The sequence below is a fragment of the Ranitomeya imitator genome, chromosome 6 (assembly GCF_032444005.1).
Source record: "Ranitomeya imitator isolate aRanImi1 chromosome 6, aRanImi1.pri, whole genome shotgun sequence".
In the NCBI taxonomy this organism is placed as follows: Eukaryota; Metazoa; Chordata; class Amphibia; order Anura; family Dendrobatidae; genus Ranitomeya; species Ranitomeya imitator.
Genome location: NC_091287.1, coordinates 95,796,483 through 95,821,570, shown reverse-complemented (window position 1 = coordinate 95,821,570; position 25,088 = coordinate 95,796,483). Strand labels below are relative to the sequence as shown.

Genomic DNA, 25,088 nt, shown 5'->3' with positions numbered 1-25,088 from the left:
GTCCAAACTTTTGGTCTGTACTGTATATAGATTCTATATTATAGAATAGATGAAAAATACTTTGGTCCTGAACAACCACCTCACCGCTTACAAATGCAGCAACTATAATGCAATTATTGTAGAACGCATACGGTACGTGAAAGTGGTAACCAAATGTACAAAAAAAGATAAATGTAGTATTCTAGTGTTACATGCAAAAATTCACAGCTTAAAAATATTTTTCCTTTGAGTGGATAATTCAGGGACAGGATGGGAATTTTATGGATTTGTCCTTTAACTTACCCATCTAATATACAGAATGCCGATACAGAAGCATAAATACAGATGGTAGTGATTTTAAGGGGTTGCCCATCCAAATCGATAAGTCTGAAGTTACTCTGGTTTCTGACCCAGGAGTCGTACATACTCCCGTCTAGTGGGCTTGACCTCGCTCAATCGCATCATTTAAATGGTCTGCGGTCAGTGATTGACAGCTCAATTTATACAGTTAAACAGCAGCTGTGGAAGCCAATGCGGTCCGTGCCATAAGATGCCGGCTGTGTAACACAGCTTCTGAGCCTGCTCCATAAATGAGGACCCGACAGGGAAAGTAATGGCACACCCCACGTCTGCAGGGTTTAAAAGACTTTACAGCCAGACAGTTACATTGCATGGATGGCACGATTTGCCCTTCTGACAAAGATAAACCTGAACCCATATAGCCCATGTACAAATGTCTTGCCGCAACATCTTTGTCACAGTCATTCATTTGTAAATTGGCCTGATGAAGGGCCTTCTGGGCTCGAAAGGTTGGAAATAGTGCTATTGGCCAACCAGAATAATTTTATCACACCCAGAATACTTTTATCTTTTCTTTAACTTTATAGTACTTACATAGATTTTCTGGCTAACCCAGGGCCACAATAAAATGCTTTATCGTACATCATGAAAAGTAGAGACAAAGAATCAAATACGGCTGTAGATCAGGTCTCTAGCTAATACGTGGCTGCAGAATGATGCGTTACTGCAGTTTATTATCCTGTCTGAATCACAGGATTTGAGGAGGTGGCCGGTCACCAATACAGAGATTTAAGCTTGTGATTAAAATGTATAATCTGCATTTGAACAGATGTGACAGTCGACAAGAAGAAACCTGTGCTTCCCCTGTGTGTCATGTAAAACAGAAGAAATAAACTATGAAACAATTACTATTGTAATGTATTTATCATTTAAAGGGGTGCCCAGCCTTAGGCTACAAGTCTGAAGTCACTCTATGTTACTGCAGACTTGTGAATCCTCACATTGCGCGCACTGTGCTGTGAGGATACTTTAGACCAGGGCTTAGAGATAGCGAATGACCTGTCAATCAGATTAGGAAAAAAAAAAAAAAAGAGGTGAAGTGCAGCAGACAACTCCCTTTGTGCCCGAATCTTTGTGTTTGCTGAAAAGCTGCAGTATTTCATAGTAAGAGATCGCTCATATGAGTGTATAACTAGGACGAGTCCTGTCCGATGTTTTATCGGATCGCACTCGGACCAATCTTATATTATGGGGCAGTGTAGTGCCGAATCGTTCTGTGGAAGAAATAATAATAATAATAATAATAATAAACTTGCAACACGCTGCGAATAGCTCTGCAAATCGGATCACGAGCACCCATTCAAGTCTGTGGGTGGGTGTAAAACATGTACAGTCCCATTTACGTGCACAAAGACAATGGAGAAAAGAGAAATTATATTCTCTGTCTTCTCCGCTCCTGTGATAAGAGTCTCTCAGCCGAGAGAATCGGATCACAGTAAAATGACACCCGAATCAAAGTGTGAATCATCACTTGTATGACTGTTGCCCAAGTCATGATATTTGGACCCTTTTCAGGGATTTTTTTTATTTTTTAAAAGGAAACCTGTCATTTTGAAAATGTAGTCCAATCTGCAGGCACCATGTAATAAGAGCAGAAGGAGCGGAGCAGATTGATACATAGATTTGTGAGAAAAGATTCAGTAAACCTGTGTTTTCATCATATAATCCTCTGCTCGTTTTTGGTCCAGTGGGCGGTCCTATCAGTGACTGACAGCGATCTCTCTATGCACGGTTATACAAAGAAAGCTGTCAGTCACCAGTAGGACCGCCTATTGGACTGGAAATCCCAGAAAGAGAAGGAGGCTATATGATTAAGGGCGCAGTCAGTCTGTTCTCCTGACCTGAGACTGCAATGTATTTCTATGCAGCCGTCATGTTCAGGTCATGAGAGCCGACAGCCAGTCTGAGGAACGGGATGCAATTCTCGCTCGAGTAATACATCGTCTGACTGTGCCCTAAAACAGTCACTCATTAGCTAAAAGTTAATGGGCTATCTAGATGCCCCAAAAAACGCATACATTTGAAACATAATTTTGGTTTTGCAGGCTGTATTAATGAATTAAAGGGGTTGTCCGTTATTAAATGCCCAATAAAAAACAACAAACCACATACTTCTGGATCAGCACCATTCCAGTAATGTAGTCTCCTGGTGCTGACAGGAACGCTGCAGTCTATTATCGGCTGCTGACGAACAGCAGTCCTCTGTCAAACAGGCAGGCTGATAGACTGCAGCGTTCATGAGATACAACTGCAGAGTAACATAGCGCCTAATTAGCTGGAACAGCGTATTTTATTTATTTTATTCAATTTAAGTAAGGATATCCTAGATCTAAATGAAACAAGTGTGTGTGTGTGTGTGTGTGTGTGTGTGTGTGTGTGTGTGTGTGTGTGTGTGTGTGTGTGTGTGTGTTATATATATATATATATATTTTTTTTTTTTTTTTGAGATAATACTAGATTACAGGAAAGCCATACCTTTCTCTTTCTTGGTTCTGATGTCTGTTATACAGGCTTTAGCAGAACCCAATGCAACAAGCCACTGCTGTCGTTCTGCTGCCGATCTGGCTTTCAGGTAGAAGTACTGCTCCCCTGGAATTGCTAGGTCCATCCGAGTGTTATCTGTGGCGTGTACTGTCAATGCAGAAATGTGCATACATCATATATAATGAAGACATTGTGAAGATTACAAAAAATAAAACCACACTAGACATGACCTGACTGTCCGCTAGGAGTGTAAGAATTTGATAAAACCAATGTGACGGATATTACAACTACTATAAGGGATGTCACTCAGATCTTCTACAGACCTGACCAACAAATGTCCCAGGTTATACCGTGGGGTTAGGGACAATTACTGTATAAGGATAAGTGCCCATGAAGATTTTTGAGAATAAACTGAGCAGAAAAATCAACAAATCTCAAAACTTTTCAGTTTCTACTTGGAAACTTTGCAAAAAGACTCCGCGCGCACATAGTCTAACTCATCAGATGTGCCTTACAAGAGTGTAGGAAAGAGATGAGACCCCAATAATGACGACAGCGTTCCTTGCCACTATGTTCATGATGCTTTTCTTTTATTTTAGCTAGTAATACTTGTGAGACAACATATTATACTGGAGACCTGATCTACAGGAGCAGCTTTCACTACGGGGAACGTGTAAGGACCAGCCATCTGGATAACAGCTAAGTAACATTTCCTCTGCAGTGGTCGCTGTGATTTACCCCTTATGGCGACATGAGCAGGCATACACGTAATGATAATTTACTCCAATTTCTGGCATAATTTATTGCAAACCTGTCTATTCAAGGAACGCTCCGCAGCTCTCCCTAAACTAACCCTACCTACTTAGCTCATCGGTTTTGAAAAATGGCGAGAGAAGCATAAAATGGTAGAGGCACATTCTTCTGAAATTAAAGGCTACTATAGATGACTAAATGGTCAAATCCATAGACTAATGGCGCCTCCTGATTCTAGATGTCGAGCAGATGGATTAAAACATTCCCAATCCTTCTCCTCTCATGGGAGGTAATCCGCCACCAAGAGTGTCTGACAGCGGACTTTTCCCCTCTCCTAAGTAACGTTATCTTGAATAGCTGGATATGGATTCTCCGGTCTCCTTGGCTGTAGAATAATCCTAACGATAAGTATTAAAGATTTGCGGCGCCAAACCCTGTCTGGGACATATGGACACTAGAGAGGGGTCTTCCACTAACGAGCCAGAATGGAGAACTGCTCTACAACAATGGCCCCTGCTCAGGAGGACACGCGTCCTTCATGTATTACGTGAATGCTTTCTGGTTGACTTGCTGCGGCTTTCCCTGGTAAAATTCAGAAATTTTACATTATTGTCCATTTCCAGAAACGCACCTTGAATTTCACAGACCGCCATCTGGATGCTTCCCTTACAGCCCTTCCAGGCGTCTTCCCTCGAGTCATAATAGGAAAGAATTCCACCACACAGAAGAAACCATCTTGGCTGCCACCCTGCAAGAAATCACGAGAAAGACATGGCATTAATATAAAAGGGAGGAAACTAGAAAAGAATATCCTAGTATTAGGCATAAATCACTAAAACAATGTAGCACAGATAGGTGAAGCTTAGGAACCACAGCAGCAAGAGTGTGGGGTGGGGATTATACATGACCCATATACCGATCCCTACGTATCCATGGACAGGTGGTCCGCAATCAGAAGATTGTGCCTCCACATAGGTCCCTCTGACACGGCTTCCTATACATGGCGCAGAATGTATGTTTATTACTACTTACCAGGATATACCTTTATGCTGAGGCTACACCGCGGTTTTGGTGGCGACTCAGGTCATGTGGCCAAAAGACGCTATGTACCACTGTAACGTCACAACATAATACAGGTCCCATTGTGGCCCCTAGAATACTGCCACTGTGATAAGTAAATAAAATCTGGGTGCAAACCCAATGTAACCCCATTCTCCTTTCTTACACTGCCATGTAGCTGCGGCACATCGTGATCTTTGGTCATGTGACCTGTGCCGCAGTAAATGCGCAGTGCACCCCTAGTCTTAAAGGACATGTCTTATTTTTTCTTAAATGCATGTTTCAGTAAAAAAATTGCAGTGTTATAATTTAATCACATAAACCACATCTGACGCGCACTTCGCCGTCACTTCTGTGATAAGCCCCTTGAGGAAGCGACAGCGAAACGCGTGCCGGCTGGGAATACAGGAGGAGATGGGTTTTATTTAATTCTAATCTATTATGTTTTTACTTTTTGGTATTGACTGGCTAGTGATTTAGAAGCTATATTTATTTTATGGATGTAAATATTGCCAGAAGTCATCTATTTAGTAGTTGATCTAGTTGTGGGGACTTGTTTCCCCTCTTGCACTTTGTGATCCTATTAACTTACTACCAGACACACTGGATTTCAGTACCAACTGCTGAATCTTTGCATACTTCATGTTTTTTACGATCTTCACCGCTTCTATGTATTATTATTAAATGCATATAATGGAACTAAAGATATTGTTGAATTAAACATGTGGTATATGTAATCATTACTACAGATTTACTCCCCCTATACTGTAGCCATCTTTGGCTTTGTGCCTTTGGCCATTATTGTAAGTTTTCTTCTTTTTCGGACCCATTAAGACACACATACAAAAAAAAACAAAAAAAAAACACACACACGAATGAAACACTGGTAACAACGAAGTGCAAGTCATTTTTTTGACAGAGCCATTCACTTTGCAAATCAAATTAAAAAGACAAAAACACATCTATTTTTTTTGTGGGAAAATTGGACTGGAAAAAAAAAATAAAATTATAGACACAAAAGTGTGCTCATAGACCACAATTGGTTCTTGATCTATTTAAAAAAAAAGAAGCAAACAAAAAACCACGAATAAAACACACGCGTAAAAACTGGACATCTGAACAAGGCCTTATCCTCACACCAGTGGTTGTGTCGACAGCGCCCCCTGGTGTTAGCAGTGGAGTGTTGGCGGTTCCGTCAACAGCATTCATTATATGGAGAATAAGTTGTAATATACACACTTGAATATAGCAAATCATTGAGAATGAGAGAAAATATGAATATTTTAAATCCTTGAGTAGATAAGCGTGAGGAGGACAGCACAATACTCCAGGGACAGAGCACCACTATGTAAGGCGCTAATCTCAGACATAATGCCCCAAATCTCGAGGTTCCTACCGTAGACTACGCTATTGTGTCTGACAGACGGACATCACCAGAGACAGTGATACGGACACCGGAGTGTGAGATTTCGGACTTTGCCTCACTGAATTCAATAAGTACATCGAGGGAACGCCGAATAATGATTTTTGTAAATTCAGATGGATTTATGTCCTGGCAGAGAAAACTTATGTGAACGATGCCCAAAACACAAGTGACAGTGAATGATTGTAGCAATCTCGCTGCTGTAGATTGTGCAGCATTTCCAGGTTCTCTTTGATGTATTTATTATTTTGTATCAATGTTTGTTTAGTCGGCAAAGTAAGAAGAACAAGAAGCTCTGCCTATGGCTGCTATGTGTTCGCAGCGCAGCATGGCTGACGGCTTACTCACAGGTTTATGTCAGGCAATGAAAACAATTTACAAGTCCTTGCCCTAAAATCTCAGCAATAACCTGATGAAACCCGGCTACAGTGGAAATAGGGTGAGGACAGAGGGCACCACCCTCCTGGGAGAGCACGCAGCCCGACCGGCAGGTTACTCCACGCACTACAGTCTCAGGGAGCATGTGTCAACAGCTGTGTACATGGCCAGGGTGACCGGGTTATGCCACTCCGCACAACGTGAGACAACTATGCGGGAACGCTGAGGAGTACACTGCAAGGAAACCGCTTCCCACCAATAATAGCTGCTGTCAAAGAGATCATGAAGGCTCGTACCAGGGGTCTGTGCCAGTGTTAGCATTGTGTTTTTTATGCGTTTCTGAAGCTTTTTTGCCCCAGCAGAAACGCATAAAAACGCTTTAAAAAACGCATTCCCATGCAATCCTATGGGATTCTGCAGTTGTTGTGCCCATGCTGCGGATTTTCACTTTGCGGAATCGCATGGCGGTAAAATCTGCAGCATGTTCATTATTTCTGCAGAATCACGGCGATTCCACAGCCATAGGATTGCATTGAAACGCTCACTTTACGCATGTGGTTATGCCCACCATGAGTAAAGTGAGAAATTCATGTGCGGATGGTACCTGGGTCTGAAGAGGAGACTCTCCTCCAGGCCCTTGGGAACCATATTCCTGTAAAAAAAAAATTTAAATAAAAAATAACGATCTACTCACCTTCTGATGGCCCCCCGGAGTCCTCCCGCCTCTCAGCGGTGCACGCGGCGGCTTCTGTTCCCAGGGATGCATTGTGTGAAGGACCTGGGATGATGTTGTGGTCACGCGACTGACGTCACAAAGGTCCTTCGTGCAAAAGCATCCCTGGGAACGGAGCGTACCATGAGCGCCGCTAAGATCGGGGGCCGTCGGAAGGTGAGAATAAACATATTATTTTTATCTTTTTACTATTGATGCTTGTCAAGCACTATGCTTATGTGACCAACCTGACAATCACTTTTCCAAGCGATGCTTCAAATCGCTTGTAAAAGCGCAAGCATTCTGCAAGCTAAAAGCGCTTGTAAAACGCTTGTGTTTTGCGGGAAAACGCACGCGAATTCCGCATGCGTTTTACTCGCGGCAGGGAGTTGTGGAAATGCTGCAGACATTTCCGCAGCATTTCTGCAACGTGGGCACATAGCCTTACTGGGTGAAATGATCTTTAAGCCTTCTTGTAAAAAAAATCATTGCTCTCGGCAGCACAACGAGCTGCCGAGAACTTTTAGTCTATGTGCAGGAAACAGTCTATTACTGACATTCCATGGACATCAGAAGCGCAGTTACACTGTATAAATAAGATATTAAATAAGCGCCAACATTCATGTAGCCGCCAATCATCGATCGTTCAATTATGTGCCATCTACACCTGCACTCAGGGGCCTTATTATATTATCACACTGGGCCTGGATGACTAGGAGAAGATGAATACTATTACAGTCTCATGCTAGTTGGGGGCCTTTATCAATATTTGGTATTGGGGCCCACGACGCTGAAGTGACACCACTGCCTCCACTATCACCTCGTCAGGTTCGGGGGCCCTACTGTGAGCAGCACCCTGCTTTACCCCATGGATCCTGGAGACCCTGCTCATCTCCTTCCAAGTCTGTTTCCATAGAACCTTACATTCATCATAATAAAACAATCCTGGAATATCTCTGTCAGGCCGGGTTCACACATTATGCGATCGGTGATGATTTTCCACACATAAAACATGCGGCAGTTTACAGGTCCAGCTGTTGTGTTTTATAGCCGCAGCTTGTCGACTTCTGCTGTGGAAACAAACCTTTATGGAGCGAGCGGACTTTATCCAATCAGAACCGTAGTTGAATCAGTGCGGAAAGTTTGTGCGGATTTTAGAAGCAGAAACTCGTCTGATTTCAGTCTAGAAAGCCAAACTTGAAATCCACACCAGTACACAACCTTTAAAGGGAACGTGTCACCCCCAAAATCGAAGGTGAGCTAAGCCCACCAGCATCAGGGGCTTATCTACAGCATTCTGTAATGTTATACAGTCATGGCCAAAAGTATTGACACCCCTGCAATTCTGTCAGATAATACTCAGTTTCTTCCTGAAAATGATTGCAAACACAAATTCTTTGGTATTATCTTCATTTAATTTGTCTTAAATGAAAAAACACAAAAGAGAATGAAGCAAAAGGCAAAACATTGATCATTTCACACAAAACTCCAAAAATGGGCCAGACAAAAGTATTGGCACCCTCAGCCTAATACTTGGTTGCACAACCTTTAGCCAAAATAACTACGACCAACCGCTTCCGGTAACCATCAATGAGTTTCTTACAAAGCTCTGCTGGAATTATAGACCATTCTTCTTTGGCAAACTGCTCCAGGTCCATGATATTTGAAGGGTGCCTTCTCCAAACTGCCATTTTTAGATCTCTCCACAGGTGTTCTATGGGATTCAGGTCTGAACTCATTGCTGGCCACCTTAGAAGTCTCCAGTGCTTTCTCTCAAACCATTTTCTAGTGCTTTTTGAAGTGTGTTTTGGGTCATTGTCCTGCTGGAAGACCCATGACCTCTGAGGGAGACCCAGCTTTCTCACACTGGGCCCTACATTATGCTGCAAAATTTGTAATGCCATGCACACGGTCAAGCAGTCCAGTGCCAGAGGCAGCAAATCAACCCCAAACATCATGGAACCTCCACCATGTTTGACTGTAGGGACCGTGTTCTTTTCTTCGAATGCCTCTTTTTTTCTCCTGTAAACTCTATGTTGATGCCTTTGCCCAAAAAGCTCTACTTTTCTCTCATCTGACCAGAGAACATTCTTCCAAAACGTTTTAGGCTTTTTCGGGTAAGTTTTGGCAAACTCCAGCCTGGCTTTTTTATGTCTCGGGGTAAGAAGTGGGGTCTTCCTGGGTCTCCTACCATACAGTCCCTTTTCATTCAGACGCCGACGGATAGTACGGGTTGACACTTTTGTACCCCCGGACTGCAGGGCAGCTTGAACTTGTTTGGATGTTAGTCGAGGTTCTTTATCCAACATCCGCACAATCTTGCGTTGAAATCTCTTGTCAATTTTTCTTTTCCGTCCACATCTAGGGAGGTTAGCCACAGTGCCATGGGCTTTAAACTTCTTGATGACACTGCGCACAGTAGACACAGGAACATTCAGGTCTTTGGAGATGGACTTGTAGCCTTGAGATTGCTCATGCTTCCTCACAATTTGGTTTCTCAAGTCCTCAGACAGTTCTTTGGTCTTCTTTCTTTTCTCCATGCTCAATGTGGTACACACAAGGACACAGGACAGAGGTTGAGTCAACTTTAATCCATGTCAACTGGCTGCAAGTGTGATTCAGTTATTGCCAACACCTGTTAGGTGCCACAGGTAAGTTACAGGTGCTGTTAATTACACAAATTAGAGAAGCATCACATGATTTTTCGAACAGTGCCAATACTTTTGTCCACCCCCTTTTTTATGTTTGGTGTGGAATTATATCCAATTTGGCTTTAGGACAATTCTTTTTGTGTTTTTTCATTTAAGACAAATTAAATGAAGATAATAATACCAAAAAATTTGTGTTTGCAATCATTTTCAGGAAGAAACTGAGTATTATCTGACAGAATTGCAGGGGTGTCAATACTTTTGGCCATGACTGTAGATAAGCCCCCGATGTGTCCTGAAAGATGAGAAAATGAGGTTAGATTATACTCACCTGGGGGGGCGGTCCCGGTATGACGGGTGTCGCGGTCCGGGGCCTCCTATCTTCATTCCATGACGTCCTCTTCGGGTCTTCATGCTGCGGCTCTGGCGCAGGCGTACTTTGCCCTGTTGAGGGCAGAGCAAAGTACGCCTGCGCCGGAGCCGCAGCGTGGAGACAAGAAGAGGACGTTGTCCTATGAAGATTGGAGACCCCAGACCGCGACGCCCATCGGACCGGACCGCCCCCCCAGGTGAGTATAATCTATCCTCATTTCTCATATTTCAGGACACATCGGGGGCTTATCTTTCCCGAATGCTGTAGATAAGCCCCTGATGCTGGTGGGCTTAGCTCACCTTCGATTTTGGGGGTGACAGGTTCCCTTTAAAGGGACTGTTCCCTTTCAGTACATCTGGGTTCGCTGCTGTAGATTATTATGAAGCATAAACCGTCCTGTACTCACCCTCCCCAGGTCCAGCACGGAGTCTCTGACCCTCCTCCCAGCACCGCAGCCATCAGTGATCTCGGTGGCTCTGGGAGCGGGGTCCCTCTACACGGGTAATAGGCTGATGTCTACATGATGTCCGCGCTGCCTGGACCCGGGGAGGGTGAGTAAGGTTATGGGTTTCTTTATAACAAGCTGGAGCAGACGCTGATCTGACAGGATGGCCCCGTCACACTCCATGGTGGGCCCCTCATCCACACGGGGGTCCTTACAATGTCTCCCACCAGGCCGAGGGCTCGGTGTATCCATCCGCTGACAGGAGGGATAACCGAGGAGCAGCATTACACGCCCATTAAACAAACACTACATCTCTGCCTTTTTTATGGTAGTGATGAAACATATTCGCGTCAGTGCCGCCATCACCTCACACATCCGGCGGAGCCGCTCAGGGTCACAGCACCTACCGCTCAGGTAATTCGTCCACTTGTACAGGATCCCTTCCATGTCGCTGGGGGGCGCACATGGGCCGGACTCTGGCATCTCCCCCGGGGATTACGCCCCGGCGCTGGTCACACGGCGCACAGTGACAGGCGGCCGCAGCGCATTTCCGTTGTGAATAGCAACAAGCGGCGGCTCCGGCGCAGACAGCACTGGTCAGGACAGCGCAGGCGTCACGGCCCCGCCCCTCTACGTCCCATCACCAGAGCACAAACATGCCATTGTTCCCACCCATCCGCTGCTTCCTGGAAGAACTCTTCACCAATCACCGCTCAGATCCCGATCAGCTGACTTCTACTATTGACCAATGAGGTATTCCCGCTGTGGCCGCGCCCACTCTCTCAGCCTATGGCCTGGGGCCGCCGTGTAGTTGAATGTATAGCGGCAGAAAGTTGTGCCACGTCTGCGGGCTCCGGCGGAGAGAGCGGGGCCGAGCGCCGGCTGATGATGTGGCTGCTGGTGGCCGCCGCTCTGCTGGCCTGTGCGGGCGCCGCACTGATCCCCGAGCCCGAGGTGCACATCCAGGTGCTGGAGAAACCCTTCCTGTGCAAGAGGAAGACCAGGAGCGGGGACATGCTGCTGGTGCACTCCGACGGCTTCCTGCAGGACAACGGGACGCGGTTCTACTCCACGTGAGTGCGTCGCCCCCCGGCCTGTGCTCCCCTCCCGGCCTGCGCTCGCCCCCCGGCCTGTGCTCCCCTCCCGGCCTGCGCTCCCCTCCCGGCCTGTGCTCCCCTCCCGGCCTGCGCTCGCCCCCCGGCCTGTGCTCCCCTCCCGGCCTGCGCTCCCCTCCCGGCCTGTGCTCCCCTCCCGGCCTGCGCTCGCCCCCCGGCCTGTGCTCCCCTCCCGGCCTGCGCTCGCCCCCCGGCCTGTGCTCCCCTCCCGGCCTGCGCTCCCCTCCCGGCCTGCGCTCCCCCCCCGGCCTGCGCTCCCCCCCCGGCCTGCGCTCCCCCCCCGGCCTGCGCTCCCCCCCCGGCCTGCGCTCCCCCCCCGGCCTGCGCTCACCCCCCGGCCTGCGCTCACCCCCCGGCCTGCGCTCACCCCCCGGCCTGCGCTCCCCTCCCGGCCTGCGCTCCCCTCCCGGCCTGCGCTCCCCCCCCCGGCCTGCGCTCCCCCCCCCGGCCTGCGCTCACCCCCCGGCCTGCGCTCCCCTCCCGGCCTGCGCTCCCCTCCCGGCCTGCGCTCCCCCCCCCCCGGCCTGCGCTCCCCCCCCGGCCTGCGCTCCCCTCCCGGCCTGCGCTCGCCCCCCGGCCTGCGCTCCCCCCCCCGGCCTGCGCTCCCCTCCCGGCCTGCGCTCCCCTCCCGGCCTGCGCTCCCCCCCCCCGGCCTGCGCTCCCCTCCCGGCCTGCGCTCGCCCCCCGGCCTGCGCTCCCCCCCCCCCGGCCTGCGCTCCCCCCCCGGCCTGCGCTCCCCTCCCGGCCTGCGCTCCCCCCCCCGGCCTGCGCTCCCCTCCCGGCCTGCGCTCCCCCCCCCCGGCCTGCGCTCCCCCCCCCCGGCCTGCGCTCCCCTCCCGGCCTGCGCTCCCCCCCCCCGGCCTGCGCTCCCCCCCCGGCCTGCGCTCCCCTCCCGGCCTGCGCTCCCCCCCCGGCCTGCGCTCCCCCCCCGGCCTGCGCTCCCCCCCCGGCCTGCGCTCCCCCCCCCCCGGCCTGCGCTCCCCCCCCGGCCTGCGCTCCCCTCCCGGCCTGCGCTCCCCCCCCCCGGCCTGCGCTCCCCCCCCCGGCCTGCGCTCCCCCCCCCGGCCTGCGCTCCCCCCCCCGGCCTGCGCTCCCCCCCCGGCCTGCGCTCCCCTCCCGGCCTGCGCTCCCCTCCCGGCCTGCGCTCCCCTCCCGGCCTGCGCTCCCCTCCCGGCCTGCGCTCCCCTCCCGGCCTGCGCTCCCCTCCCGGTCAGGACCAGTTCTGCACTTCTCACCACTGTCACTTTGATTTTTTTTTGCCAGAGTCATGTCACACAAAAGAGTTAATAGATGACATTTCCCACATTCCTGCTTTACATCAGCACAACTTTTGAACCTTTTTTTTTGTGTGTGTTAGGAAGCTAGAAGGGTTAAATGTTGTCCAGCGGTTTCACTTTTTTTTTTTTTTTTCAACACAATTCTTTTTAGGGGCCACATCACATTGGAAAGTGACTTTCAGGTCTAGATGACAGCATTCTAAAAACTGCACCCCTCAAGGTGCTCAAAACTACATTCAGGAAGTTTATTAACCCTTCAGGTGCTTCACAGGAATTAAAGGGCTATTCCCATCTCAAAGGCCCTATCCCAATATGTAGTAGGTGTAATAATAATAATAGCAAATCTCTCCAATTATAAATGTATAGTTTTTCTGATTCACTGTGTCCCTTTCCTAACGTGCAGGCATTGCAGGACCTTAGGTATCTATGGTTACGACCTCTTGCAACCAGCTGGCACTATATCTGTCGTTGTGACCATGGATACCTAAGGTCCTGCAATGCCTGCACATGAGGGGAAAAAAAATACACACACACACACCCCGATTCTAACGCATCAGGTATTCTAGAATATGTATGCGTAATATATTGCACAGCCCACGCAGTATATAGCAATGTGGGCACCATATCCCTGTAAAAAAAAAAAAAAAAGAATTAAAATAAAAATTAGTTATATACTCACCCTCCATTGGCCCCCGGATCGAAGCGGTTACCGACGCTTCTCACACGCTCCGGTCTGAAGAGTGCATTGCGGTCTCACGAGATGATGACGTAGCGGTCTTGCGAGTCCACACGTCATCATCTCGCAAGACCGCAATGCATGCAGCGGTCACCGGGGCGTCGCGAGGAGCGGGAAAGGCCGGTTCCTGATCCGGGGGGCCACTGGAGGGTGAGTATATACCGTAACTATTTTTTATTTTTTTTAAATTATTTTTAACATTAGATCTCTTTATCCTTCTTGCTGCATAGGCAGCAAGAATAGTAAAAAGTTGGTCACACAGGGTTAATAGCAGCGTTAACTGAGTGTGTTACACCGCAGTCAACGCTGCCATTAACCCTGTGTGAGCGGTGACCGGAGGGGAGTATGCGGGCGTCGGGCACTGACTGCGGGGAGGAAGGAGTGGCCATTTTCTTCCGCACTGTGCCAGTCGCTGATTGGTCGCGGCAAAACAGCCATGACCAATCAGCGACTTGGATTTCCATGACAGACAGAGGCCGCGACCAATGAATATCCGTAACAGACAGAAGGACAGACGGAAGTGACCCTTAGACAATTATATAGTAGATAGATATAATATTATTTATTTATTTTTTCATGGACCAACTGGTGGGCAGAATGACTGCGATCAGTAGACTTTTACTGACTGGTTGTTTAAATGCCCGTTTACACAAATATGCAATTTGCCTCTTCAGAGAAAAAGAGGACTTGAACTCTATGGCGCCACCTGTTGGAAGTAGCGATCTTACAAGGTGAAACCTGACCCCTTAGACCTCTGTTTACACCAGACGATCCATTCTAGATCGCTCAGTGCACATAATCTGTGTTAGATATAAAATGCTTGGATGGTGGGTTCGCTCAGTCCATTTTAACTAATCAGTATATTTACAATACTGTCCGAATTCAAAGATCTGGAAAAGTCACGATTGCATTCACTAAATCCCCTTTAAAAGACTGTACTCCTGATCATCAATGATGGAGCTGCAAACATGCTTATTATTTTATGTTCTCAAGACCGGAGGGATTTTTCTTCCCCTTCACGCCCCCAGATGTATCTGTACGTCACAGTGGACGATTATGGAGCGAGCTCAGTAGCTGAGCCCGCTCCCTGATGAGCAGATGTGGCTCATGTGCTATGTAATGGCAGCCGTCCAACAGAGGATCCTATGTGCTAACTTGTAGTTATCTACCTCGCAGGTATGTGGAGAACAATGGTCAGCCTGTATGGTTTACACTTGGTATTCGAGAAGTTATTAAAGGCTGGGACAAAGGCCTCCAAGACATGTGTGTGGGAGAGAAGCGGAAGATCACTGTCCCTCCTGCTCTGGCATATGGGAAAGAAGGAAAAGGTAACTCGTCCGTACTTTCTAGGGTCACTTTGGAGGCATAGTCTTCATTAAATAGTAAGAACTAACTGGGCGTACTGACTTTTCCATTGCAGTATGTCAAAAGGTCTGCAACAGGCCTTCTGACCACTTAAAGGGGTTGTCTCATCAGTCAACCCCTCTTAGAATGGGCTGATTGCCCAGATTTCCACTCCCGGTGAAGGGTTAATTTTTTTTTTTGTATAGATCCATATTGTTTTTCACAGGCTTCAGAGTGGAAGACCCCCTCTATGACTTTTTCTGACCCCTGTAATGGATTAGGAGGCTTTCAATTGCATTACTATAAGTTTAGTAGAGGGTGAACATGATTTTTCAAATCTTGTAGATGACAGATCCAGAACTTTTACTACAACAGGGTACCATACAATCAGGGTACAACACTATGTTAAAACCTGGTGTTCTGATTTTCGGTAATGTCTGTTTCCTGGCTGCAAAAAAAAAATTGCTTGGGTATATATAATTTTTTTTTTTTTTTTCACTCCTCCTCCCTGGGTCCTACACTTCTGTTTGTGTCTGTAGCACTGACTTCACGGTGACAGCACTGCAGGCACTGGGGACAGCAGCAGACACTCCGCACTGGGCCCAGGGAGGATGGATTAAACACAAACCTGTTTTGGACGACAAGGGTTTTCTAAAAGCAAAAACCCTATTAAGATTACATTTTTCAAAATGCAAATTATGTGCACGTGCTGAGACTTGTAAGGAATGCTGGGAGATTTTAGCTCTGAAGACTGATGAATTATAATTCCAGCTCCCGACTGTCGTTATGGCGGGCACCCAGGAACACTACAAGTGTAATTTAGCACTTCTGTTCACTTATTCTTTGTACAATAAACTAAGAAATGGTATTTGAAAGTGACATTTCACAGGGCCACATTGTAATCAACAAAGGCAGTCTTGTAGCTGTGGATAGAAGATAGTCGCTTGTTTGTAGTCCGCTCACCTTTTTAGTTGTCATTTTCACAGCTTATGTAGAATATAGTCACATTGAAAGCATGTTCCCATCTCCAAGATCCTATCCCAATATATAGCAGGTGTAATATTAGGAAATGCCTCCGGTTAGAAATGTAGTATAGTTCTTCTGATTCTCCTTGTTGGTTACCCATCTGTAGGGCATTGCAGTAGCTTAGGCTACGTTCACATTAGCGTCGCGTCGCTGTTGCGTCGGCGACGCAGCGACGACGCACGGAAAAACGCGCGCAAAAACGCGCGCGTTTTGCGACGCGTGCGTCGTTTTTTGACGAAATCGGACGCAAGAAAAATGCAACTTGTAGCGTTTTCTTGCGTCCGACGCTAGCGTCTAAAACGACGCACGTGTCGGAAAACGCGTGCAAAAAGACGCACGCGTCCCCTATGTTAAACATAGGGGCGCGTCGCCGCTGCGTCGCCGACGCAACAGCGACGCTAATGTGAACGTAGCCTTAGGAGTCCATGGTTATAACCACTAATAGTTAAGTAACTGGCACTATGAGTGGTCATGACCATGGATTACAAAGCTACTGCAATGCCCTACACATGGGGAAAGCGACCTGGCCAATCAGAAGAATACCCCTTTAATGTAAAGAGATTTATCTTTTTTTATTTTTATTTTTTTATTCAAAGCTCACAATTGTGTATGTGTTATCTATTATATGCTCGCTGTTTCTTAACATTTACTAACATCTTCTGTTTGTGTAGTACTTGATCCATAGTGTGGTCTGGTTTTGCATGAATATTCTCCCTTGGAAAACACCTTTGTCCTCACAGAACTAATGCATGTGGATCCTCCTCCCTTTTGCCAATGCCTTTACTATAACCGGTAAGCCAGTCACACGGCATGATGTGTCTAAGGTTCTACCTAAAGGGAATGAAACAAGTCTTTGTCTTTAAAGCATTATTTTTTTATTTTTTTTTTTAACACTCTACTGTACCAGAATTTCAGCAGACTCGTTATCTTCAGGGGCAGGATAACTTTGACAGATACCACCTGTATACATATCTTAGAAAGACAACATAACCACCAAAGATTGTTAAATACTCATAATGTACAAATATATATATATATATAATCACAGAATCCAATAGTCACAGGCCTTGGGTCTGGGAGGTGGGGGTGTTCTGTGGTGCAAAACTGCGGCGGGCCCCAGGCTTTCACAAAATGTCTGCAGAGTTCCGCACTTACCATCGTTTTCACTGCGGCGTAATTCGGTAAAAATGGACATGGGCGGATCGAGATCTCTATTCCCACCTTCCCCTGATATGGATTTCTTTTTGCAGGAAACTGTTGGAGAGAAAATACAGGAGCGCTACCTAAGCACAATAAAAGATGTATATAGAAATAGATATGTGGGCGATATATATGTGCTCACCTGGAAGTGTAGTGCAGTAGGCACAACTCTAGACTGTGTTTAGCATGTGAACGCAATCCTCCACTGCGATATACTGCCGATCCGTAATGCATGGAGCTGTGCTGGTCCGGGTGTGGCAACCAGATCGGACACACACTTTAACCAAACCTTCAAATGGAAGCGCCTCCAGAATGTATATCCATATCCCACCTTCCCCCAGTAAGCTACCGTAAAAGCGGACTATAAGACGCACCACCGTTGTATTAATAACAGTTTTTATTTTCCTCCCCAAAATTTGGGCTGCGTCTTATCTACAAAATACATTACTGGGCCACTAAGTCACATTTTCCCAGTTCTTCTGAAATGCAACAGTGGTCTTAGATATGTGTTCAAGATGATTTGTCCTGTTCTACATAGATCATCAGTAGCAGCCGCCATCTCCTCTCTCAGTAATGGGAAAGTGTCTTCACTGAATAGAGATTTTTACCTCAGAATTTGAGAGTTTTGATAACTGATCTATTCTGGCAGTTAAAGAAGCAGATTTCTCTGATTAGATGTATTACAATGTTGCTTATTTTCATGTGCACTATTGATTTATGAAATAAAAATGAAATATTGTGGTAGTGCCAATTGCAACCACCCTGAGCTTGGCTGAGTAAAGTGTCGAGTTTTGCAGGCCCAGCCTTCTTTTTATCACAAGAAACTGAGACCTTTTGCTCTGGACCTCGACTGAGAAGTCTAGGGGGGGAGGAGATTTTCTGTCCTTGTAGTGCAGGATTTTGATGAAAATAGGCCTGGGGGGCTCTGCCAACTAAGGGTGCCGTTACACTATACGATTTACCAACGATCACGACCAGCGATACGACCTGGCCGTGATCGTTGGTAAGTCGTTGTGTGGTCGCTGGAGAGCTGTCACACAGACAGCTCTCCAGCGACCAACGATGCCGAGGTCCCCAGGTAACCAGGGTAAACATCGGGTTACTAAGCGCAGGGCCGCGCTTAGTAACCCGATATTTACCCTGGTTACCAGCGTAAAAAAAAAAAGCAAACACTACATACTTACATTCCGGTGTCTGTCCCTTGCCGTCTGCTTCCCGCACTGACTGACTGCCGGCCGTAAAGTGAAAGCACAGCGCGCTGTGCTCTGCTTTCACTTTACGGCAGTCAGTCAGTGCGGGAAGCAGACGGCAAGGGACCTGACGGACACCGGAATGTAAGTATGTACTGTTTTTTTTTTTTTTTTTTTTTAACATTTACGATGGTAACCAGGATAAACATCGGGTTACTAAGCGCAGCCCTGCGCTTAGTAACCCGATGTTTACCCTGGTTACAAGCGAACGCATTGCTGGATCGGTGTCACACACACCGATCCAGCGATGACAGCGGGAGATCCAGCGACGAAAGAATGTTCCAAACGATCTGCTACGACGTACGATTCTCAGCAGGGTCCCTGATCGCTGCTGTGTGTCAGACACAGCGATATCGTATGGATATCGCTGGAACGTCACGAATCCTACCGACAAAAGTGCCACTGTGTGACGGTACCCTAAGCCTGGTCTTGTGGGGAGCCTGTGAGCTCTCTCCACAGCAAACAAAGGACTGAGGGTATCTTCGCCAAAGGCATCCTTGTAACTATTTTTCAATGACTTCAGCCAGGTCATTCCCCTCAGACTTTTCAGGAACCCCCGCCAGTCTAATATTATTGCTTCTCTGACTATTTTCCAGGTCATCGGCCACAGTAATCAATTCTGCGACCGCCTGTGTGTGACTCAGTAGATCTCTGCAGACTGGTGGGACAGCACCCAACTCGCTAACTCTGCCTTCCTCCGCTGTGGCGCATTCTGCCCTTTTCTGCACATCAGGACTTAAGAGACAGACTCTTGTGTATGGCTGACTTGTCCCGTCAGTGTATTGAGAGTAAAGTTGCATTTATTAACTGCACTGAGGACATCTTGTAGGGACGGGGAGTCCTCCTGGGAAATTTTTTCAAGGATACGGTTTTCCCTTTAGGAGCTGCAGTAAATCCATTATGCCCATGAGGGGTACCCCTATCTCATGGGTCTCGGTCTCCTCCACAGACAATGCTAGAAATTGGGACCTTTCACCAGGTGTTCCCCCTCAACCCCTGTGTAGCAAACGCTGGGGTAATAGAGGATGGAGGCCTGTGGGCAAACAATTCCTGCCATGCAGCCACATCTCTTATCACGTCTCTCTGCCTCCTCCCGCCAGCAGTGCGGGCACATCTTTGATTACGGTCTGGGCCGCAACTTTTGTATCAGCCGCCCTTTTTTTTTTTTTTTTCTTTATAGCGCGTCATGATGTCGTCCAGGGACTTTAAGGAAGCGGGGCTGTTCCTCTCCCCTGAATGGTCCATCCAGGATGCGTACTGCGGGAGTGCAGGGAAGGCACCCCTCAGCCACATCTGACCCTTTAGAGGAGGGTTGGGTGCCTACATTCTGACCAAAAGCTGGATTTATGGCCAGATTTTATATTTGCATGACTGTGGCATTTTCACTGATCCATTAGCGCAGTAGCATTTTTCATGTCTTCTCTGAATAATGTTTTTGTTCTAGGAAAATATTTAGAATTGAGTCCTTAGTGGTTGATACCTTTTAATGGCTAACTGAAAAGATAGTAACAAATTGCAAGCTTTCGAGACTACATACGTCTCTTCATCAGGCAAAGACTAAAACAAATTCTGAAGAATCACATTTATGCACAACATAGCATAGAGGGGAGAAAAAAAAAAAAAAGGGAAAAACCATGGTAAGACAGGTGACATGAAGCAGAATTACCATGGGTGATAAACAGTTATATCCTTAAATATTGGGCCAATTCTTAGATAAGGATTGTTTTATTGTCCTGTGATTAGGGTCTCTGTTGTGATGACCCCACATGGTCTGAGGGGCAAGTTCCTTAGTTGATGTAAAAAGACATAAATCCGTGCGACACATTCATTCCTGCAGTTAGTGTCAAAGGTTGTCATCAGTTTATATCCCCAGACTCTTCTGTCTCTCTGAGCTTTGAAGTTGCCTTTTAAGACCAGTAATTTCATGTCCATAATGTTATGATCCGGGAGACAGAAATGTATTGCCACAGGTAGATCCATTCTTTTTTCTCTTATTGTTCTAGGAAAAATTCCTCCAGACAGTACATTAATCTTTAACATTAGCCTGATGGATATCCGAAATGGACCGAGGTCCCATGAGTCATTCCAAGAAATGGATCTGAATGATGACTGGAAACTGTCTAAAGAAGAGGTAAACTAAAGGGGGGAAATTCTGTCTCCAGGGCCTTTTCTTGTTTAGCATGGAAGCATCTGACTCCTTAGAATTGAGTTAACTCTATACTCTGAACCTAGGACGATGAGTTTTTAGCGCTGAGTATTTTTGCTGCACAAGTAACACAGCGTATTACAGTTACAGCAAAGTGGAATGGGATTTTTCGAAGTCTCATGCCCACTTTTTTTTTTTGTGTGTGTTTTTCTTGTTTTTTTTGACTGGCGGTTCGATTTTTGGAATCTGAAACATGTCAATTTGTTGTCTGGGTGCACAGTTTTATGCGCAAAATTTCCCTATAAAACTGAGTTGGATGCAGAAAATCCTTATACTTAACCATTGTTCATTTTATGGGGCACTTCTCTAGCTGAAAAAAAGACTGTGTGCTCATACCCATACAGTGTTGTATATATTTATATATATATATATATATATATATATATATATATATATATATATATATTTTCTCTCTAGCTTCACTAGTTTAAGAAAGCATCGATGCTGAAGTTGGTTTCTTATTCAGGAAATTTTTTTTTCTGTTTAATGGCAAAAATTAAAAAATACAATGCAGCGAGGTGTCCAGATGGGAATGCGCTTAAAAGTGTCTACAAAAGTTATAAAACTGGTACAAAAATGGGCACTAAAGTGGGCACTGATGTCATTATTGAAAGAGTTAAATGACTTTGGGCCACTGATATCGCACTGCACATTCCCACATCAAATTCCTGTCTCTCCAGCCTGGCCCAAATGTGTTCTGGACATCAGAGCTGACATCAAAGGGGGAAGTAGCCAATTTTCACAGATTTGAATAAGTAACCGGTGGTGTTCTGGGGTTAAATGACTTTGGGCCACTGATCCCACACCACCAATACATAGTGGTGCCCCACATCAAATTCAGGTCACTACAGCCTGGCCCAAATATGCTCTGGGCATGAGAGCTGGCATCAAAGTGGGCAGTGCTCATGCCCAGAATACATTTGGGTCATGCTGGAGGGACTTTAATTTTATGCTGGCCATCTATATGTATGTAATGATGGTGTGAGATCAGTGGCCCAAAGTCATTTAACCTTTAAAAAAAACACTAGTTACTTACTTAAATCTATTAAAATTTATTTGCCCACTTTGGTGCCCGTTCTAATGCCCAGAACACATTTGGGCCAGGCTGTAGTGACCTCAATTTGATGCGGGCCATCACGGTATATGCTGCTCTGAAATCACTGGCCCAAAGTCATTTAACCCTTTCAATAACGCCCCTCCCTGGCCACTTTGATACCCATTTTTGTGCTAGTTTTATAACTTTTGTAGCTCTTTTTAAGCGTATTGACATCAGGGCACGTTGCTGCATTGTATTTTGTCATTTTATATTTTTTATCTTTAAACCAGTAAAAAACTGAGAAAAGAAATGACTGTATAAGAAACCAACTTCAACATTGTAAGAAAGCAGTAGAACAAATCAACCCCAACAGCCCATCCTCTGTCTGCATGTTTTTTTGTTTGTTTGTTTGTTTTTTTTTGTGTGTGTTGCTTTTTTGCTGCCCGATTTGTATGCGTTTCTTTTAGGGACCGAGTCAGACAGCAGTATAACTCGAGGATTGCAATGCTTGAATGTCTTTCGGCTCTCCCATCCAGAGCATGCGATAATGTACTTATATGCACTTTCAGGTTGGGAGAGTTGACAATCAGTCCGAGCATTGCATTGCGATCCTCGTCCGAGTTCTACAGCCGCCTGACTCGGTTCTTACACAGAAGTCCATGCAACAACTTCATGAAAAATAGTTATCCCTAATGGTGATGAGCGAATATACTCGTTGCTCGGGTTTTCCTGAGCATGCTCAAGTGGTCTCCGAGTATTTGTAACTGCTCGGAGATTTAGTTTTCCTTGCCGCAGCTGCATGATTTACAGCTACTAGACAGCTTGATTACTTCTGGGGATTCCCCAGCAACCAGGCAACCCCCACATGTACTCATGCTGGCTAACAGCCATAAATCATCCAGCTGAGGCAAGGAAAACTAAATCTCCGAGCAGTCGTAAATACTCAGAGATCACCCGAGCGTGCTTAGTAAAACCTGAGCAACGAGTATATTTGCTCATCACTAATCCCTAATAATACCGTTTGGCAATTCCTGCATTTGTGAACTGTTGTAGTAATTCATTTGTATAACCGTTGAACATTTTGTATCTGATCAACTATTAAAAAATATACGGTATGTTGCCATGATGGTATTCTGTCTCTAGTTTGTTTTTGCTAATCTTGCTACTAAAGGTACACCGTTCAGACATATTTTTTTTCCACTCTTTAATATCCAGGTAAGAGCTTATCTTAAGGCGGAGTTTATGAAGCATGGTAACCCCGTGAATGAAAGTCATCATGATGTCCTCGTTTCCAGCATATTTGAAAAAGAAGATGAAGACAGTGATGGATATATTTCTGCCAGAGAATTTACATATATACATGATGAGCTTTAAAATGCAATTTTCAATGATTGTTTTGTTATAATGCATGGTATACGGTTAAAGAAAACATTTCACATCTTATATTAGGGGGTTGAAGCAATTTTTTTTGTTTTTTTAATTATAGATCTCCTCCTCTGCTGTCGTTACTAATATGGCTGATTAATTCAAAGACAGACGAGTAGAGACTACACTGGCTGTAAATAAATAAATAGATGTTCTTAACTGATGTGCACACGTCAGGATTTCTTGCAGAAATTTCCTGAACAAAACCGGACATTTTCTGCAAGAAATCCGCATGCGTTTTTTTTTTTCGCGCGGATTTTTTGCGTTTTTTTTTTTTTTTCCGGAGGTTCCCAATGCAATAATATAGTGGGAAATCCGCAAAATTAATGAACATGCTGCGTGTTTTTTTTTTTGTTTGTTTTTTTTTTGTGGAAAAAAACACAACATATGCACAAAAATTGCGGAATGCATTATAAATGATGGGATGCATATGTATGCATTTTTATCGTGTTTTTATAGCGAAAAAATGCAAAAAATCCTGAACGTGTGCACACAGCCTTAATGTGTATTTATGGCAGAACTGCGATGGTTACATTTCAAATTAATCCTAGACTTAGTGTACTTCCAGAAAGCTGTACTAATACTCAGTGGATTCCAGACACTAATAGCTGGTATGGATCATCTATAACAAAGCTGAATTCTCCCTCCTCCCTGCTACTTTGGTAGCCAAGTTGATTTCTTGTAAAAGAAACAAACAAAAAATCCATGGCTCAGACAAAAGCTATCACTCCAGTATTTTGAAATGGGACAGCCATGTGCACATCTTCCCTATACTGCATAGCCCACATTGGGCACTTGAGAATAAGTTTATAGGGAGCTCACTTTTTTTTTTTTTTTTTTCCTTTTCTTTTTGTGTAGTAGTCATGTCCAAGTTTTTACACTAAATACAACTTTTGAAATAGAGCGTGAGTTGTTTTGTATGTCTCACTGATACTTTTTGTTTTTTAATACTTTGTTTCCAAAGCCATCTTGTATGTATTGGTTAACTGAATTGGAAAAGACAAAATAAAACTTGAGCATTATTGTCTGCACTCAACTGATCACATATTTTAGTTCTGCTATGTAGAATTAAAGGGAACCTGTCACCCCCAAAATCAAAGATGAGCTAAGCCCACCAGCATCAGGGGCTTATCTACAGCATTCTGTAATACTGTAGATAAGCCCCCAATGTATCCTGAAAGATGAGAAAAAGAGGTTAGATTACTCACCGGGGGGGGCGGTCCAGTCTGATGTGTGTCCCGGTCCAGCGCCCCCCCATCTTCATACGATGATGTCCTCTTCTTGTCTTCATGCTGCGGCGCAGGCTTACTTTGTCTGCCCTGTTGAGGGCAGAGCAAAGTACTGCAGTGCGCAGGTGCCGGGAAAGGTCAGAGAGGCCCGGCGCCTGTGCACTGCAGTACTTTGCTCTGCCCTAAAGTACGCCGGAGCCGCAGCTCCCCTGGTACTCTGCTCTGGTTTTTCCTGTGTTCACTGACACTACGCACAGCACTGGCTGCACCCACACTGTGAGCAGGCAGGAGCCGGGTATCAGAGCGTGGTGGCACCCACAATGTGAGAAAAAAGGAGCTACGGGTCAGAGTGTGCCTGTACCCATACAGTTTGCAAACTGGGAGTTGGGCAAGTATCCAAGCGTGCTCATACCCACACTGTGAGCAGACAGGGGCCTGGGTCAGCGCGTGTCCATACCAATACAGAGTAAGGCTGCCGTCACACTAGCAGTATTTGGTCAGTATTTTACATCAGTATTTGTAAGCCAAAACCAGGAGTGGAACAATTAGAGGAAAAGTATAATAGAGACATATGCACCACTTCTGCATTTATCACCCATTCCTGGTTTTGGCTTACAAATACTGATGTAA

The 25,088-nt window shown here is 45.9% G+C and overlaps 2 protein-coding genes across 3 annotated transcripts in view; one reads left to right on the top strand and one right to left on the bottom strand.

Moving 5' to 3' along the window:
• PLEKHA8 (pleckstrin homology domain containing A8) overlaps positions 1 to 11,252 on the bottom strand; it is a 44,675-nt gene extending 33,423 nt beyond the window's left edge. For both annotated transcript variants that reach the window (XM_069729939.1, XM_069729940.1), the window contains exons 1-3: positions 11,022 to 11,252; positions 4,208 to 4,324; positions 2,815 to 2,970 (exon numbers count right to left, since the gene is read on the bottom strand). In XM_069729939.1, coding sequence (XP_069586040.1) covers positions 2,815 to 2,970; positions 4,208 to 4,324; positions 11,022 to 11,097 — 349 coding nt within the window. In that variant the 5' untranslated portion in view covers positions 11,098 to 11,252. The remainder of the gene's footprint in view (positions 1 to 2,814; positions 2,971 to 4,207; positions 4,325 to 11,021) is intronic.
• Positions 11,253 to 11,388: 136 nt separating this feature from the next.
• Positions 11,389 to 24,260, top strand: FKBP14 (FKBP prolyl isomerase 14). Its single transcript, XM_069729941.1, has 4 exons — positions 11,389 to 11,687; positions 14,919 to 15,070; positions 20,566 to 20,693; positions 23,020 to 24,260. The coding sequence occupies exons 1-4, from the start codon at positions 11,404 to 11,406 to the stop codon at positions 23,176 to 23,178; spliced, it is 723 nt and encodes a 240-aa protein (XP_069586042.1). The 5' UTR covers positions 11,389 to 11,403; the 3' UTR covers positions 23,179 to 24,260.
• The last annotated feature ends 828 nt before the right edge of the window (positions 24,261 to 25,088 follow it).

What these genes read in the sequence shown, in the direction of transcription:
- FKBP14 (XM_069729941.1), top strand. Translation starts at nt 11,404, where the DNA reads ATGGCCTGGGGCCGCCGTGTAGTTGAATGTATAGCGGCAGAAAGTTGT. An exon ending in GGGACGCGGTTCTACTCCAC is followed by an intron (nt 11,688 to 14,918) that starts GTGAGTGCGTCG and finishes TCTACCTCGCAG; the next exon opens with GTATGTGGAGAACAATGGTC. An exon ending in ATATGGGAAAGAAGGAAAAG is followed by an intron (nt 15,071 to 20,565) that starts GTAACTCGTCCG and finishes TTATTGTTCTAG; the next exon opens with GAAAAATTCCTCCAGACAGT.